The 18,265-nt window shown below is 44.3% G+C and overlaps 1 protein-coding gene across 1 annotated transcript; it reads right to left on the bottom strand.

Annotated features, from left to right (window-relative positions):
• Positions 1-178: 178 nt before the first annotated feature.
• On the bottom strand, positions 179-11,373 carry RHOU (ras homolog family member U). Its single transcript, XM_054448191.2, has 3 exons — positions 10,817-11,373; positions 9,094-9,152; positions 179-3,572 (listed from the first exon to the last, which is right to left on the bottom strand). Exons 1-3 carry the CDS (start codon positions 11,076-11,078, stop codon positions 3,117-3,119), a joined length of 777 nt encoding a protein of 258 aa, XP_054304166.1. The 5' UTR covers positions 11,079-11,373; the 3' UTR covers positions 179-3,116.
• Between the last annotated feature and the right edge of the window lie 6,892 nt (positions 11,374-18,265).

The raw sequence follows: 18,265 nt of genomic DNA on the forward strand, positions 1-18,265 counted from the left end.
AGACTGTAGCTCCAGAATTCAGAAAACCCCATGCTGAATGAATAAGCACTTCAAATTGGTTGGAGATGTATTCCCAAAACACCTCTCAGGGTAAGCCACGATGCTTCCCAACTAGTGCTGCTTCAAGACGTGGCTAAACACCTCCAACAAAATTCTTTGATAGAAAAGGCAAGAGCCATTATATCCATAGGTCAGAATTTATTTCATACCATCTCATTTATAGCATTTTCAAGTACAACATTCTGCTCAACATCATTTACACTTGAAAACAGAAAAGCACAACTTGGTAAGGCACCAGGTTACGATAGTCTGGAGAGAAGGCCTTGCTCCCATTTTGGCTTGTGTAATACCTGGGTAGTTTCTCTTGAGTCTGTCAAGCAAAGAACAAGGTTATAAAAGGTCCATTTATACATACATGGTAACAAGAGATAACAAACAGTTTTGAAGTATGCTGTATTTTTAAATTATAATGGTGGCCTACACTTGTAGTTCAGCCAAAGTGGCATTCTCTAAAGCAAAATTCTTATAAAATCTTCTCTGCAATACCAAGCTGCAAGTTTAACAATTTTTTAGCTTTGAAGTGAACCAACTTTATATTTAACTCAAACACATATTTTAAAAACATTTTTGGCCCCAAACTCTATGTTCACGAAGAAATAAAAATGGAGGAAAATCTCAAGTATAATCGTACCTTTACTATTCTATGAAATGCAGCAATATATTTTAAAAACTGTTGCATTTAAAGGTCAACCCACTAGATTTTTAACACTAACAGTCCAAGGTGTTATCAACCCCAGTTAAAATTCAACTGTATAAAGCTTTCAGAACTGGGCCACACAGGTGTACTTCACTAAGCACTTTCCACCCGTGGCCTAAAGGCAGGAGGTGTGGAAGTCCCCTCCAGGGAGACCAACTGCAGCCCCATACACTGTCACATGCATAAAACTTCTTTCAAGTTTTGTGTTCTATCTTAAAAATGAATTTGCACTATACTCCATGCCATTTACTTTAATATAAAAATAGTGTTTCAAATCGCTTACCAGTTAAATAACTCATCTTCCCTCCCACACCTCCAGACACCAGACAGGCAGAGCCCAGCCTGGGAAGCCTAGCTTTCCACAGATAGGTAAGCCAGGCGTGGCAAGATGAGACTGTATTCAATTAGGTCTATTTTAAGCATTTCCACAAATCATTTTATTCCTTCAGGTTGTAACTAAATGCTTCAGGAAACTATGACCGACATCAATTCCAATGTGTTGAATAATCAATAGTTAACAGTCTATGTATTTTAGTGGTTTAAAGATTAATCTTTTGTTAAACAAAGAAATTTGTTAATTTTATTTACTAACAGGAATAAATAGAACCCCTAACCTAAAGTATAACCTGATCTTTTACTTTTTCTATAGAAAAACACAAACTGGATTTCTTTTTAATATAAAAAAGACAACACAAAACCCACAGAAAAATAAAACTCTTCTATCTAACTGGCTTTACAGATTTCCCTCGTTAGTTGTGAATGTGACTTTGGTGGCTCTGGGTCACCCACCGCAAGCCCGACACTGCAACTGAGTGTTTAGGCTGCCTTGTGGTGTCTCGGAAGCATTCCTACCAGAGTAAAAACTATTCTCCTGAGATGGCACTTTTTTCTCCAGAAGATTCAGCCCTAACAGCTGCCACCTTGAAGGATGTATTTCACTGTCACAGGAAGCAGCCAAGCATGGGGGCCATGGTCCTGGCATGCACCTGGCTGGCTACACGCCCCGCCCCTCAGGAGTCCTCAGAGTCCACTGGCCTCTGCTGCTACTGCCCTGAAAGCCATCTGTGGCTTTAACTGGTTGTTTTAGCAGGTTTCAAGAGATGTTCATTTTATTTTTTGTTTAGATTTAAGATGTCTTCAAAAATGTATATATTAAGATACACTTAAAAACATACTCTGAATATAATAAAAAAGATGTTGGTTCAAAAAAGGGTCAACAAGAAGAGGAAGCCAAGCTTCCTAGCATCTGTTTTTGTGGCCATGCTTTTCTCCATTAACTGTGTGAAAGTCTGAATCAACAGCAAATACAGCCATACAGACCTATGTATCTGTGTGCATGAGTGTGCATGGGTGTGCACACAGAGAAGTACATCTTGGCCGACTTAAGAAAAAATGATCTGTGTTGTGTCCCACAAACACTTGCTGTTGGCCTTTCAAGAGTATTCACCTCCCTGCCGAAGAGACAGCTTGGGTATGGAAGTTTAAAAACAATCCAGATAGGTGCTCCCTGTTGCCCTCGTTACCTAGGATTGAGGCAGCTTTGTGCACGTATTACAGTACCGAAGGCAAACGTCACTTTCTGATCTCCACAGGAACCACTCCCTAAAACATGAGAACTACTGACCAACACTTGCTTTCCTCCGCGTAGCACTTTGTCTATGCTCATATGTGTCAACACAACTGGTCTAAGAAAGAAAAGTCCCAATAAGCAAGTTCCCTTTTTTGACTACAGAGTGCCATACAGTCAGTGGGATGTTTTTGTTGGTTGTTTTTAAATCATAAGCAACTGGGTATTAGCAATTGACAAAAGTGACGGGTTTGAGGTTTTGTAGGCAGAGATCTCTCATTTTTTTCTCAGATTTTTGCTCCTTACAAAAAAAGTCATGGTTTGCATGGAGTTTCAAAGCTAAGAACTGTTGTTACCATGGTTGACCTGTGTACATAACGCACTGTGCATTAAGTAGCCCTTAATCAAGAGAGGGTTAACCATAGCATTCCTCCCTTTTGCTCTTCTGTACATTATAATGTAGCAGAACTTCATTCTTGACATCCAGATTAGAGGTGTCTTCTTCATATTAGATATAAATTAACCAGAGGTCTAGAACTCTAAATTTCCAGAGATGTGAAAAATGTTTAATTTACTTCAAAAATATCTTGCATAAGTATCTCATCCCTAAGCTCAAACAAACAACAAGAAAATTAAAGGCAAGAAAAATACATAAAATTGAGAGCCCCTCCTATAATACATATACACACACTCTCGATATAGGTTCTATGCAGTAAAAGGAGTTGTTTCAGCTAATATAGCTTCTAATATCGATTTCATCTGAAAATAGCCTTTCTGGGTGTCTTGCCAGCATCATACGAAACAGCAGTACTTCTTCCACCAGGACTTGGAGAGATTTTTCATTTTATCTGGAGTCCTGCTTTTAGACTTCTTTGGCTGTTGTTGAGTGTCCGAGTATTGAATGCCAGCGACGATGGCTGCATCAAAGACCTCTTTGAGGTTTTTTTGAGTCAAGGCTGAACACTCGATGTAGGAGGCGGCTTTGATTTCCTCGGCGCACAGCTTAGCCGCCTCTTCAGGCACTGGCTTTTCTTTGCATTTGTCCAACTCAATGAGGACTTTGACGTCTTCTCTGAGATCCGACTGCGTTCCAACTAGGATGATTGGGGCTTTGGGACAGTGGCATCGAATCTCTGGCACCCATTTCTCACTGACGTTCTGGAAGGATGAGGGGCTCACGACACTGAAGCAGAGTAGGAAGATGTCTGTGTTGGTGTAGCAGAGAGGCCTCAGCTTGTCAAATTCATCCTGCAACCAAGCAAAGTACCCAAAAGTTATGTTTTCATGAATTCTCATCAGTAAAAGGATCACTTTCACATTTTTCATGAAAGGATCTGGCAGGTGATAGAAGACCCACTGGTTCTAGAAGGAAGAGCCAGCATCCTTGAAACGATCCTACTGTTTACCCAAACGGGGCCAGTGCACCAGCGAAGGTGTGGCAGCCATCTGCTTTCAGGGCCAGCTATGGTCGGAACACTGCCAAACATGTTCAACGTGTTCATCGACACTCAAGACCTACTTACAGCTTAACATAGAAAAAGTGCTCAAAGTAGGTGGGTTCTAGAAATAAAATGGACTTAAGCCTTCAGCTGAGTGTAACCCAAACTTACTCTCAACTCTTGGTACTTAGCTACTCTTCTAAAATTCAGACCACACCCATATTGATCCTCAAGACTCCCACTCAACCCCAGTCTACGAACACAGCTCCTCGCTTTACCAATCCAGCCCTGCCTTTCCCCACAACAGCTCTGAGTGATGCCGATTTCATCCCATCTGCACTGTGCACACGCTCTGCCCACACTATGCACAGCAACGCAGAGTAATGCTAATCAGACTCAAGGCCAGAACAGAAATGGAGTTGAGGACCTTTGTCAGTCCATTGTCATCAGTGACTCAGAAAACTTGTGCTCCTCAATGCCACTTACAGACACTGGTTAATACAGCCTCATTCTGGCTGTATCTTCTCTTCCTCCCTCCTTCCTTCATTTTCTCCTACTTCCTTTATCCTTGCCAATACCCATGGCCTCCATGTACAGTGCTTTGGACAGATAAGAACTGGAGAGTAGGCACGCCCACCCTACCCTTAAAGTATAGAGAAGTGGATAGGATAAGTTAGAGTTGATTACAAATAAACCAACGGTTGTGCTGCCAATGCTGTCCCATGGTCATCCATTTAACAGACACACTGAACATCACCTACACTCAAGGCACAGTGGCAGGCGAGGGGATTTGGTTGTGAACAGACAGATGTTGGTCTCCAAATTACCATTTCTTTATAGAAAACATCCTATAGTTCCCTGTAGCACCATATTCGGCTAACTGAAAACTTTTGCTCAACTCTTTTGTAGAAAAATATTTACTCTTTCCTATTTAAAATGTATATCTGTTGATGCCAACCATCCTTAGGTGTAAATAATTTCCCAGTGACAAGAAAAAGTTCAATGCCATTCATGTTTTTCATTACTCAATTGACACACTCCGATTATTTACCAAGTACTATTTACATCTACATTATACTCCATCTGTGGCTTTTTTCTCTTGGTATAAAAGAAACCTGTAATTTATTTGAATGTACTTTATTCATTTGAGGCTCCATGTTTCAATTACGGGACGACAACCAACCAACTAATCACATTAAAGTCAACCAGCTAAAATGCTCAGCAATCAATATGGTATTTCAGAATGTCACTTGTGAGGCTTCTGTAAGCGAAAGTCGAAAAAGTATGACTTAGCCAAATGTGGTGGCACGTGCCTATAGTCACAGTTACTTGGGAAGCTGAGGCAGGGGGATCACTTGAGCCCTGGAGTTTGAGACCAGCCTGGGTGACACAGCAAGTCCTCTCTCTCTAAAAAAAATTTTTAAAAAGAAAAATAATGACCTAAGTTTCTTCATGCCAACTTTGTGATGAATAAATAAACACAGAAACACAGCCAGGTAGACTATGGCTCAGTCATGAAGATCTTTTAATGGAATGCTCCCTCTGTTCTTAGAGGGCCTCAAAGAAAGAAGCATAAAACTGAGACCAGTATTAAGGCAGCCCCCTCAGGTAGCTGCACCCCTGGCCATGCCCTGGTATCTGGGGTTGCATTACTGAGAAAAATAAAGGCAAGCACAAGGGCTGGGCCTTCTGAGTGGGCTTTGGAAAGCTATCTCCCCAGATCTCTTGAGATTCTGGCTAAGGGGCTTGAGAAATAAAACAGAAATTAGACCCTCCTGCTCAGTGCCTGACCTGAAACCTTAGAAATAATGCAATACACACGTGCAATGAGGACAACTGGAATGCACCCTTAAGAAAAGGTGTTCTGAGGCCAAGCAATTTGCATGTGCTTGCCAGGTCTGTGGTACAGACACTGCACAGGAGTCTGATCAGGGTGGGCGGGGCAGAGAGACGAGACTGGATTCTACATCCCTCTGGTCTAGCTGCAACTTGATTTTTTTTTTCAGTGTAAGATTTTTCCAAGTACTTTATGGGTCAAAAGGCTGAAGAATTTTCAGCTTCTACTGGCAATTCTCCAGTGAACTACTCCTATTTCAGCAATATTTTTTTCTCTTATGCCAAAGGTATGTTTCTTCAAGTCTCCAGTCTGTCTCTGATCAATCTGCCCTTGAGTGATGTAAGACCAGTGTTAAAAACTCCTTTTGACATCTTATAGACTCACCTACCCTCCCTAACAAGAAAAGCCAAAAGTACAAGAAGTGATTTCTTCAGCATGTAGAGCCATCCATACTCTGCTCCCATCAACTTCTGTGGGAAACCCACACTCCAGCTCCACATCCCCAAGTTCCAGCCTATCTGTGCTCACATTGATTTTCCAGCCATCTTAAGTGGAAGTCAGTGGAGTCACTTAACCCTCAAGGCTCTTATGTCAACTGCCTAGAAGAGGTATGTGTTCCTTCCTCCATAAGGAAACTTGGCAGGTATCACAGCAAGTCCCCTAAAATGTATTTTATCAGATCAGGACTAGGGAGAGTAGAAAAGAACTACCACTTTGACCAGCTTGGCTAGTAGTCTAAACAAAGACTAATTCACAAATGGGGGATCAGGAAAACAAAAACAAAAACAACTGACTTATCTTACCAGCAGTGTATTTTTCATAGTTTTTGAAGTTGGTTTTCTACAAATTTTTAGATAGTGGTCTTATTCATTATTTAATTGGGTATACTCTTCTAACCAGTACACAAAGGTTAAGAAATACAGTAAATCTCATTGAAAATATTGCTGAGAGGCCAGAAGAATAATTTCCAAATAAACTGAAACTTACAAATGTAGCACTAAAACCTTCGTTTTTCTCTAATTATAAACTTTTTTGTGCAAAAATACTTCTAAAGTGATGCTTGTGCTTCCCTGATTGTTAAACAGGAACAATTTAACTCTTCCTTGATGATTCAGAGTCATTTTTGCAAAGTTTTTCTGGTAAAATTCCTATTTGTCTTTCAAAACTCTGCTCAGAGGTTTTCCTGCCAGGCCCAACCAGCCTGCACCTCTAAGCCTGAGCCTCTTTTCTTCCCTTTGCTTGCTCCTTCACAAGCTTCCATTTGTCTTCCCTCCACACTGTAAGTCTATTAAGGGGCAGGCCCATAACTTATGTTTGTACCCCCACCACCTGGTCCTCCTCTGGTTCATCCATTCTAAAACCACGAGATTAAGCCCTGCTATGTACCAGGCACTATGCTGGGCACTGGGCATAAAACCCCAGCTCAAGAAGCTGCATCCTGCTTGAAGAGCCAACACTTACGGGGAGCCCAGTGGACAGTGATATTTGAGTGACATCCTGGGGCAGGTAGGTGCACTGAGCTTCTGCTCCACCCCATAAGGCTCCCTGCTAACTGTGCCTTTGGACTTCCTGTATTTTCCTGACTTCTGTCTTATCCTCAGGGTCTGACTTCAGCAGGTCAGATGGCTATGTTTACTGAAATGTTCCTCTGCCCATGTTTTATTTTTTTTGAGATGGAATCTCTCTCTGTCACCCAGGCTGCATGGCAGTGACGCGATCACGGCTCACTGCAACCTCCGCCTCCGGGGTTCAAGCAACTCTCTGCCTCAGACTCCTGAGTAGCTGGGATTACAGGCGCCTGCCACCACACCCAGCTAATTTTTGTATTTTTAGTAGAGACGGGGTTTCACCATCTTGGCCAGGCTGGTCTTGAACTCCTGACCTCGTGATCCACCCGTCTCAGCCTCCCAAAGTGCTGGGATTACAGGCGTGAGCCACCGCGCCCAGCCACCCATGTTTTAAAACTCAGAAAACCTGACCCCCTGGTAGGCAAAGCATTCTCACCTCATACAAGGAAATGAAGCTTGAATTATAAATACCACCATGGCATTCAGAAAGATTCAGTGCTAGAAGTGACTGTATTGATTTTTCTTTTTTTTACCCCCAAGAGACGGGATCTTGCTCTGTCGCCCAGGCTGGCTTGCAGTGGCACCATCATAGCTCACTACAGCCTCAAACACCTGGGTTCAAACGATCCTCTCACCTCAGCCTCCTGAGTGGCTGGTGGCTGGGATTACAGGCAGTGCCACCACACCAGGCTAATTTTTTTATTTTGTAGAGATGATGTCTTGCTATGCTACCCAGGCTGGTCTCAAATTCCTGGCCTCATGCAATCCTCCCACCTCAGCCTCCCAAAGAGCATGAGCCACCACACCCAGCCTGATTTTTGTTTTCTACAGACAATACAATATGGACAGTGCTTGGTTTTTCCAAGCTGAAGTGCTCCCAAGCTGTGGCCTGCACCAGCCCAGTGTTCCTTGGCGATCAAGGCTCCCCGGTCTTATGTCATCTTCAGGTTTAAAAAATAAGATCTCTCCTTAGCTCTGAATCTGCTGTCCCAGAATAGGTGAGCAACTTGGAAGCTCTGGCGTAGATGAGGCTCTGGGGGGCAGTGGAAAGCCAATGCCTTCATAAACATAGATAGTCATGCGATGGCACCTCAGAAAGTGAAGGGGGCACTTTCACCTGCCTACAAAGTACCCCTGGAACTTTGCTGAACTCTAGAACATACTAGAGAGACAAGTTCATTAACTATCACTTTGCCAAAATCAAGTACCCCGGGTGTTCACAAGGCACAGCCTGACTTCAATGACTCGAGTACCCACCAAGGGGGTTTCTTCTGGGGAACACAAAGAGGAAACCCTACACTCCCTGGCTATTTCCTCCAAGTGCCCGGCCCTCGAGACAAGAACCAGCGTTCACAATTTGGATAGAATAAGCCCAGTTAGTTCATCCCTCCAGCTTAGGACTGCTCTGACAAATGTATCTGTGCTTCAAGGGATGGGGCTGGTCCTAGCGAGTCAAACCATAGCTCAGGAAGGGAAATATTAACCCTTACTGATGTAAATTCCATCTTTTTCTTGAGCAAATTTCTTTAATATCTGACTCACTGGCCTTTAACAGAACGATTATAAGATATCACTAACTTAGTTTGGGAAATGACGACAAAGCATCACTGAAATTTTTTCATAAAAATCAGGGAGTAAGTAATAGAAACTCCCACAAGAGCTGTTCTTGACACTGCTTCCTCCCTTGCCTGGCTACGCAGAGCTGGGCCAAACCCTGCTTTATTAGTTTGGAGGTATCTTCCTCTGCTTCCTGCCCGCCAACACCTGGCCCCTACCCACCCTCAGAGAAGGGCCAACAGCACGGGTGGGTCTACTTCATGAGGCTTTAGAATGACCCAGTTACTGACTGAGGGAATCAAAGATTATTTGGAAATCTTTAAAAGGCTGTTTCCTTTCCCAGCACTGAGCTGTAACATGATACTGACCTGTCCGGCAGTGTCACAGAGTTGGAGTCTCACCGGCCGTCCATCCACAGACACCACCGCTTAAAAACAAAACCAAAATGACAATCAGGAGGTGTCTTTTAACCCCTTTCGGAATACTAATAGTTTTAGCTTTCACTATCATTCTCACTCCAAACCCCTCTGCTCCTATTCTAGGTCCTCTAATGAATTAAAGACTAGCCGAAAACAAGGAGGCCCTATGGAGGCATTTTTGTATACAAACCCAGGGCTGGCAAGTCACTCCATTGCCGTGAACCAGGCAGCAAATCCCTGAACCCTTTGATGGTGCCCCTAGAAAGACCTATGCTTTTCTCCCAGTCCTGGAAGATTTATTTTCCCGTCACACTTGTTTCAAAGGACCTAAAAACAACACTGGGGGTAAATGGGAAGCAACCCTGCAGTTTTAAATCAGTGGAAAACCTCACAAATAATTCTGTTTTCCCTTCAGAAAGGTTCCCCAATTTCAGGGTTTATCATAAAATTCTAGTGTGTTTTGAGAACATGTGCAAACACAGGCTGCCCGCATTGTCCTGTTTAAAAAATGAGGGCACTCCTTATCTCTATGTCAGGTCAAAAGGAGGATTAAAAAAGAAAAAAGAAAGCCATGCCCACTTTTCCACTGGGATCCAGGGACTCCGGGAGTGTGAAAAGGCCTGCAGGACATGTTGTGGAGGTTTCTATTTTAATTAAGCAGTCAGTTTCGTCTCTTTCTACACAACTTTCTAATTGTTTCTAAATATTTATACTAGTCAGCTGCAGGGGTGGGGTGGGGGGAGGGGAAGAAACAACACCCTGCAGTGGGAACCCACCAGTACAGCACCCATTTCTCTAGGGTACCTTTGGGATGAAAGGAAGGTCAGAGAAGCAACTTTTTTTTTAAGAAGCAAGACAGTTAAGTGTTTCATACTAGCTTCTGTGAAGTTTAACATTTTCTTAAATTTCAAAAAGACCTGAATATCAAGATAGAGAATTCCTTTCTCTTTGTATCTACCAAGAGAAATGACATCGCACCCGGTACATAGGAGTTTTAAGTAGCTTAAAGGGATCCTGAAAAGATACCAACAATCAGAATCCGAGCCCATGTGGGCAGGGAAGGTGGCGGGGCTCAGAAGAAAGAAATGGTGTTTACTCTCCAGGTTTCATCCAAACCTAAGCCTTCACGAGGGCCGCTTTTTCACTAAATCAAGTGTTTTACCGGCGTCTCCGCGGCTCTTTAAAGTGGAAACGCCCCTTGTGAGCTGAGCCGCCTAAAAGGAAAGGAGCGACGCTCAGGTAAAGGCACCTGCGCGTCACCTTCCGATTGAAACTCTGCAGCGGCGCCAGCGACGTCGCCCTCAGGAAACTTTGCTCTACGCAGCAAACTGACCGGGCACCCTGAACTCAACCTGTTTCACTCCTGCTTATCTGTTGCTTAAATTGTGAATTGTGAGATTTTTTTTTTTTTTTTGGCAACGGCTCTGACTGCCGCTCCGCCCTCCTCTTTCCAAGCCCATTCCGCCGTGGTCCTTTCGTGTTAGCTCCGTGCTTGCCCAGTCCCTGAGACTCAAGAAACGTCCTGCACTCCTCATTTGTCCGGCTTCCCAGCTGGAGCCGCGCCCGGGGCCCTGCAGCCCCCTTGGGAACCCCGCGACCCTCGTGCCACCCTCCTTCCCCTGGACGGACCCGCGGCCACGCGCCCCCGGCCCCGGCCCCCCGGCCCGCTCACCGGAGAAGTTGTCGAAGGCAGTGGGGATGTACTCGGTGGGGTAGCCGTTGGTGGTGTAGCTCACCACCAGGCTCGTCTTGCCCACCGCGCCGTCGCCGACCAGCACGCACTTGACGCCGCGCCCCTCTGCACCCCCCGCGCGCCCCCGGCCCCCAGGCTCCCCAGGCCCGCGTCCCCCGCGTCCACCGCGCTCCCGACGCGGCGGCACCGGAGGCGCCTCGCAGCGGTCGGGGAACGCGGGGTCCCCCTGCTGCGGGGGCATCGATCCGCGAGCGCGGGCTTGCGGTCGCGGGCTAGCAGGGCCCGGCCCGACCGCCCCTCCGCCCCGGAGGGTTGCGGTAGGGAGGAGCTGTCACCGACAGCTGCGGGCGCGTCCCCGGCCCCGGAGAGTGGCGGTTCCGGGCCGCACGGCTAGTAGACAAAGGCGGCCGGGGAGGGTCGTGGCTCCGCGCTCTGGCGGCGCCAGCCGCTCTGCCCTGCGCGATTGGAGGACAGCGGTCCGAGCGCCGTGGATCCCAAGCGCTCTGTCTCCGCCCGGCTTCCCGGCGACACTACGCGTGGGGGGCGGGCGGGCGGGGAGGGAAAAGAGGCGGGTCTGGCCGAGCGGCTCGGTCCCCGCGCCAAGGCCACAGCGCCCCCCGCCTGCGCGCCGCGCGCCTGCACCAGCGCCCGAGGCGGCGCCGCGACCAGGCAGGCGGGGACTGCGAACACTGGCGCGGGAGGACCTGGAACACACGTTCCGGGGGACCCCGTACACCCGGTCCGGGGAGCGGCGCCCGAAGGAGCCGGGCCAGCCTCGGCAGCCTCCTCCCCAGCTCCCGAGAGGGTGACCACCGCGCCACTGGCCCGGGAGGTTCCGCTTTCTGGCGCCCACGCGAGCCGGGAAGCTTGAGCCGCCTCCCATTCCTCCGTGGAGCCCCCGGCTGGCCACGGCTCCACCCAGGGTGAAAAATGAAGTGTCCTGGAGGCCTGTCCTGCGAATGAGATTGAATTAACAGACAGCTTTTTTCCTTAAGTCTAACTGCAGCTGATCGTGTGATTTTTCTCATTTTAAAGCAAAAGGATGCCAGCTCCATTGTGAATGCTCCTTTGACTTTGTCTTTCAGCATGCCGTGAACCTTTATACATATATGCTCCAGAAATTTTTTATAGCACCAATTCCTTCATTTACTTAAAGGTAATTCGGAGACATTAATATGTCTGAAAAAATATTCCGTTTCCCTTTGATTCATTTCTCTCTCTGCCTTCCTTCTACATGTGGTCAACAGTCCATTCAGAAAAAGGACGCCTCTTCTGAGCCAAGTCAGAATACCAACAGTCCTGGGGGTGTACAGTGTGGTGTGAGAAGGGCCACATATTATTAATACACATATTGATACTAGTGGTAGTAAAAATAACAATAGCAAATACTGAGCTTTCATAATGTGTCAGATACTGTTGTAAGCACTCTTCAAGAACTAATTCTTTTAATCTTAACATTACTTACAGATGAGAACACCTGAGGCACAGAGATATTAAGTAACGTTTTGGGATTCCACGAGCTAGTAAGTGGCAGTGCCAGGATCCAAACCCAAATAGTCTAGCCCCAGAGCCTGAGCTTCTAACCAAAATCCTGGAGGCAAAAATAAGTCAGCATGATAAATGTAATCTTGAACGTATGGCCATGGTCAGAATGCAGAGATGGATTTATCAAGAAGTTAGAAGCTTGAATCCAAGACCCCTGACTTGCAAAGGACACTTTCACATTGGAAGATGTGTGCAATGTGCACACGTGGTAATATGTTTCTGTAAATTTTGAAAAAAAAAAGTATTTTAATCACCACCAGTTGTGTTCACTGTCTTTTTTAACTCTAACTTATCCTCATATTGAGTGACTTTGAAGAGGCCATGAAGATTTTGGGGATCAGCCAAAGAAAGTGAAGTTGGGGAGACCCAAACAGGTTGTTTGGGTGTAATGGGATACAGAATCAGGATGAAGGTGAGATAAGGGGGATGTCAAGGATGCAAAATTTATGACAAATTGAGCATTCAGAGGCAATATCAAAAAACAACAAATTTAGAGGGCCCTTACTCTCAGGGTCAGGCAAGTGCCAATGTTAAGTTTTGAGCTTCAGGTACCTGGCTTGCCTCTCCCTCGCCCTGGCTGTGATGACAGGATATATTTATGTGGTTTACAGTTCTCCTATGTAGATGTGTTGTTGCTAGCCATCCAGGTATAGGAATGGCTACCACTGACATACCTATGACCCTCTGTGAGAGTCACATCGGTGTCCTTAACTGTCTTTCCCCAACACGAAGGGTTCCAGTAGCAAAAGAGTAGCAGAGCTTGAGATGGCCAGAGCTGGGAGCTAGTCTGGCAATTCTTTCCATCATAAAGCACCTAATATCGGTTGGTGCAATGGCTCACGCCTGTAATCCCAACACTATGGGGGGCTGAAGCAGTCAGACCGGTTAAGGCCACAAGTTCGAGACCAGCCTGGCCAACATGGCAAAACCCTGTCTCTACCAAAAATAAAAAAAATTAGCCGGGTGTGGTGGCTCACACCTGTAATCCAGATACTCCAGAGGCTGAGGTAGGAGGATCACTTGAGCCTGGGAAGTCGAGGCTCCAGTGAGCCCTTGATCAGCCAGTGTACTCTAGCCTGGGCAAGAGTGAGACACTGTCTCAAAAAGAAACAAACAGAAAAAAACACAACATTGTTAGAGAAGGTTTGGCTCTCTCTACTATACCTGATCAAAACAGAAGTTCTTTCTTGTCAGAAATGTACCTGTACTCTAAATGCAGCAGATACACTTATAAATGCATCATACATTTTTGGAGAAAAATCACATGAAATGAATAATCTGAATTCCCTTGTTTGTAAGGACATGAGGCTGTAGTAGTACAACAAAAAGCAAGTTCACCTGTGTGTGAAGTAACTTCCTATTGTTCCTGTAGAAAATATCTTACAAAACTGAAGAAGTGATCAAAGGGTATGCAACTGAAAAATGTAAATAGTGTCATAGAAGTGTGTCAAGCAGTTTATTAAAATGTCATGTCTTATGTATTTTGTTTAAGTTTATGGTGTTTGTTAGCCTTTTAAAATTTGTAACTTATTGTGATGCATTTCTCACTTTAAACATTTGTTTTTGTATCTAATTTTCTATTCTTAATTTTGTATTTTTTTTTCTTAATGAAGTCTCACAAATGTGATAAGCCTCAGGCCCTACAAAACTTGGCTTTGCCCCTCCATCTGGCCAGCTGTCAGTTTTTGTGTCCTGTGCCTCCCCCTCTTGCTTTTCCCCCTCTCATGCTGAATATCATCCCACACCCACTCATTTGGGCCCGTTTTTCTGGACACAACTTAATCAGCTCCCTGCATCCTTATCTAAAATGCTGGGAACTAATGTTTGCCCTATTCATGAGACTCTTCTGTAGGCAACATAGGAAATCAGGCCCCACGCCAAATAGTTCGGTATTTCATCCAAGTCCAAAAGCAGAGAGATGACAGAATGCCTACCACTTTACCCCTTTACAGAATGCCTTTACTTTACCCCTTTTTATGTTGAACTGTCCCACACCCACTCATTTGGGTCCATGTTTCTGGGCTCGACTTAATCAGCCCCCTACAGCCTTATCTAAAATGCTCAGAACTAATGCTACAAGAAGCCCTCCAAGGTGTGTGCATTCAAGTTGTATGATATATTTGTTTGTTTATTTGCTTATTGTCTGTCTCCTCTTACAAGCTCCATGAAATCAGAAACTTAATGTTGCTCATTCCTATCGCCCACACTTAGAAGCACGTGGGGCAAGTAGGAGGTGATTAATAAATACTTAAGCAGTGGTAAATGTGTAAGTGAAAGTAAAACATATTTTGAACTTGATGGTTCTGCAAAAAAAAAAGAAAGAAAGAAAAGGAAAAGAATGTAAAACATGGACTCTCAAAACATGGACAGTTGTATTTTTATGCTTTTATAAAATATTTTTAGAATGAATGAAGGAAATTTGACCACTTCTTGCAGCTATTAATAGAAAACCATGTCTTTGCTCAGTTTTAAGACAAAAAATGCATTACACCTCATGTATTCCCATTTGTTTTTCACCAAGACAGTACAATGCCTTCATTGTGCAGTGGGCCTAGAAAATTCTGAAAACTGGGTGCAGGATTTCTGTTCTTAAGATCTTGTCTCTCTGAGGCCCTCCAGCCCAGCTGTGAGCATTCATCCCCCCTACCTACCCCCAACACCTCCTCCAGGACTTCCAGCAACCCACCCCTGGGTCCCCAACAACATGTCAGAGAAGGTGTCTTCTCCTCGAACTACAGGTCTGTAACCCCTTCCTCCTTCTTCCATGAACTTGCTCTTTCTCTGCTTAGGTGTCACCTCCTCCAGGAATGTTTATTTTTGTGCCTAATTTTCTGTACTTAATTTTGTGTTCTTTTTCTTAATGAAGTCCTCAAAATGTGATAAGCTTCAGGCCTGACAAAACTTGGCTTTGCTTCTCCATCTGGCCGTCTGGCCGTTTTTGTGTTCCATAGCCTCCCTCTCTTGCTTTACCCCTTTTTATGTTGAACTGTCCCACACCCACTCATTTGGGCCCATCTTTCTGGGCTCAACTTAATCAGCCCCCTACAGCCTTATCTAAAATGCTCGGAACTAACGCTTGCCCTATTCATAAGAATCTTCTACAGGCAACGTAGGAAAGCAGACCTCCACACCAAACAAATTGGTGTTTCATCCAAGTCCAGAAATGTTCCCTGACCCCTTATGTGGATATATTTGTGCTTGTCCCTATCACAGCCCTTATCTAGTGAAATCATCTACTGATTATACAGCACCTACCCTTGCTCATAATCCCTTAAAAGGGAGGATCCCCGGTTCACAAAACTCTTCCCCTAGCACAGTACTAATACATTTTCTAGGATTTTTTCCATCAAGTTATTTTAACTGTTCCACTAGCAAATAATTAATAGTGAATTTGTAGTTTTTTACTAAAATGGTATTAAAAAAAGGTCCTAATAGACTTTCCACTGTGTACACGTCACTTTTGTATCTTTTGATATATTTAAGAAATAAATAAATTTTTATCTGCTCAACATATTCCTTGCCAGGTGTCATTGTCATCATCATATTAAATATAAAGCTGTTTTTCCTGCTATTGATAACATTTCACCATTTACTGAGTACCAAATCAGAACAGCACGGTTTTTTTGGATCTTTCATTTTAGCAGGTCATATAACTGTATGTGTTCATTCACTCTTTAAACGGTAACCCTTTGCCTTGGACACATTAATCTGATTTCTTTCCTTCAGCAGTGCCCTAGTTTTTTAATACCCTATAAGAGGACATCAGAAGAATACTTCTCTAAAACTGGAGATTCTAAGCTGGGTTGTCTATTGCCAGCATGGTTGTCTGCTCCCAGAATTCCCTTCTTTGTATGGTTCTGGGCTAAAGTTGTCCAGAGACATGATTCTCAGAATTGAGAAGACTGAAGGGAAGTGGAGGAGGGTCATATGGTCAAACATGCCAGTGGATGGACACAGTGGTGCCCAGCACGTCCTCACTAGCCTCCGCTTTGCAGTGATATCATCTCACTGCTGGCTCTGCTGACCCAGAGCAGCCTTCAGCCCTCACCCAGCCCCTGGGTCCCAAAGAGGCTGCAGTCCCTACACCTCATGCCTCAAGCTTCCCTTCCACAGCCTCCAAGGGCCACATCTGCATCACTTACTATTGGCTTTTCTCCAAGTTCCCACCAGTGTCCTGCACAAGGGTTTCAGCTGGACAAGGTTAGGCACTGTTTCCCTCTGAACTTCCCCAGCAATTCCCGAACTTGTGAAAGCTCTGCTTCCTTAACCCTGTACCTTGGAGTGGATTTGATTTCCTGACTGGGCCCTGACCAATAGTTTCTTGTTTACCGCTGGGGATGTCATCCTAGGAAAAAGAAAACGACAAGGAAAATGTCTTGACATGTTTCACTAGAGAAGATGGGGAAATCATATAAATGTCACCAAACCACCAAATGGGCCACCAGTGGCTCCTTTCAGGAATCACAAACATCAACTAGTGTCATGGTAAGGGCTCAGACCACATGGTTGGTTGGATGTGCTGATACTAGTTTCCCTGCCTCCAGAAGTCCTTTTATCACCTGCCATCACCTTGTTGATAACTAGAATGGATAAATTAAGCTCTCCCACTGGTATCGTGAAAGTTTAAGATGTAAAAATCAATCCTTAATTTTGATTGTAAAAATTATTTCTGAAACTGTTTATGTTGTTTTATACTAGTCAGATTAGGCTATACTATGCTGCAATAATAAGTGAACTCAAAATTTCAATGTCTAGAAACATAGGAGTTAATTTTTTGGTCATGCAAAATTCACAGCAGATTTAGTAGCTCTCCAAGGCAGCTCCCTTTCAAGTGGAGACTCAGGGATGCAGTCTTCTTGCATCTTGTAACTATGCCACCTGTGACACTTATTTCTGTGTGTGCATACCCTGCATTTCTATACATGAACATGTGCATTCCTGTCTGTATATGTACCCATGCATTTCTATGAGTGAACACATGGATTTCTGTGGGTGAACAAATTCGTATAACGGCAATTTTATAAGAGCTCAAAACTAAAAACCATATAAATGCCTAAAACAGTAAAATGGATGAGTTAGTTTGGAAATTCATGATATACGACTATTCAGTCAAGAAAATGAGTGAACATACAAGAATGAATCTCATCAACTAAATGAGAAGTGAAAGAAGCCAGACACAGAGGAGTATAAACTATCTTATTTGATTTATATAAAGTTTAGAAATGGACAAAACTTGGCCAGGCACGGTGGCTCACGCCTGTAATCCCAGCACTTTGAGAGGCCCAGGCAGGTGGATCATGAGGTCAGGAGTTCGAGCACAGCCTGGCCAATATGGTGAAAACCCGACTCTACTGAAAATATAAAAATTAGCCCAGCGTGGTGGCACATACCTGTAGCCCCAGCTACTTCGGAGACTAAGGCAGAAGAATTGCTTGAACCCAGGAGGCAGAGTTTGCAGTGAGGCAAGATAGCGCCACTGCACTCCAGTCTGGGAGACAGAGTGAGACTCAGTCTCCAAACAAAAAAAAAAGAAAAGACAAGAAATTGACAAAACTCATCAGTGCTAGATGTCAGAGTAATTGGGGGCAATTGTTACATTCGGGAAGGAAAGGGGTCATGGGAAGCTTCTGATGTTCAGGCAATTTCTTGATCTGAGTGGTGATTTTATAGGTGTGCACTGTATAGTAATTATTGGCCATATATTTGTTTCATTCACTTTTGTGAATCATGTTATATTTTTAAATTTTAAAGATTAAACAAATTCAAACATATAAATCATATTAAATAGAACTCATGGTTATTTGCATTCCAAAGAATTGTTTGCTTTAGCTTAGCACAGTGCTAATCACATATTGTACACTTTTTGAATTAAGTAACACTCTA

Source organism: Pongo pygmaeus, chromosome 1 (genome assembly GCF_028885625.2).
Source record: "Pongo pygmaeus isolate AG05252 chromosome 1, NHGRI_mPonPyg2-v2.0_pri, whole genome shotgun sequence".
NCBI lineage: Eukaryota > Metazoa > Chordata > Mammalia > Primates > Hominidae > Pongo > Pongo pygmaeus.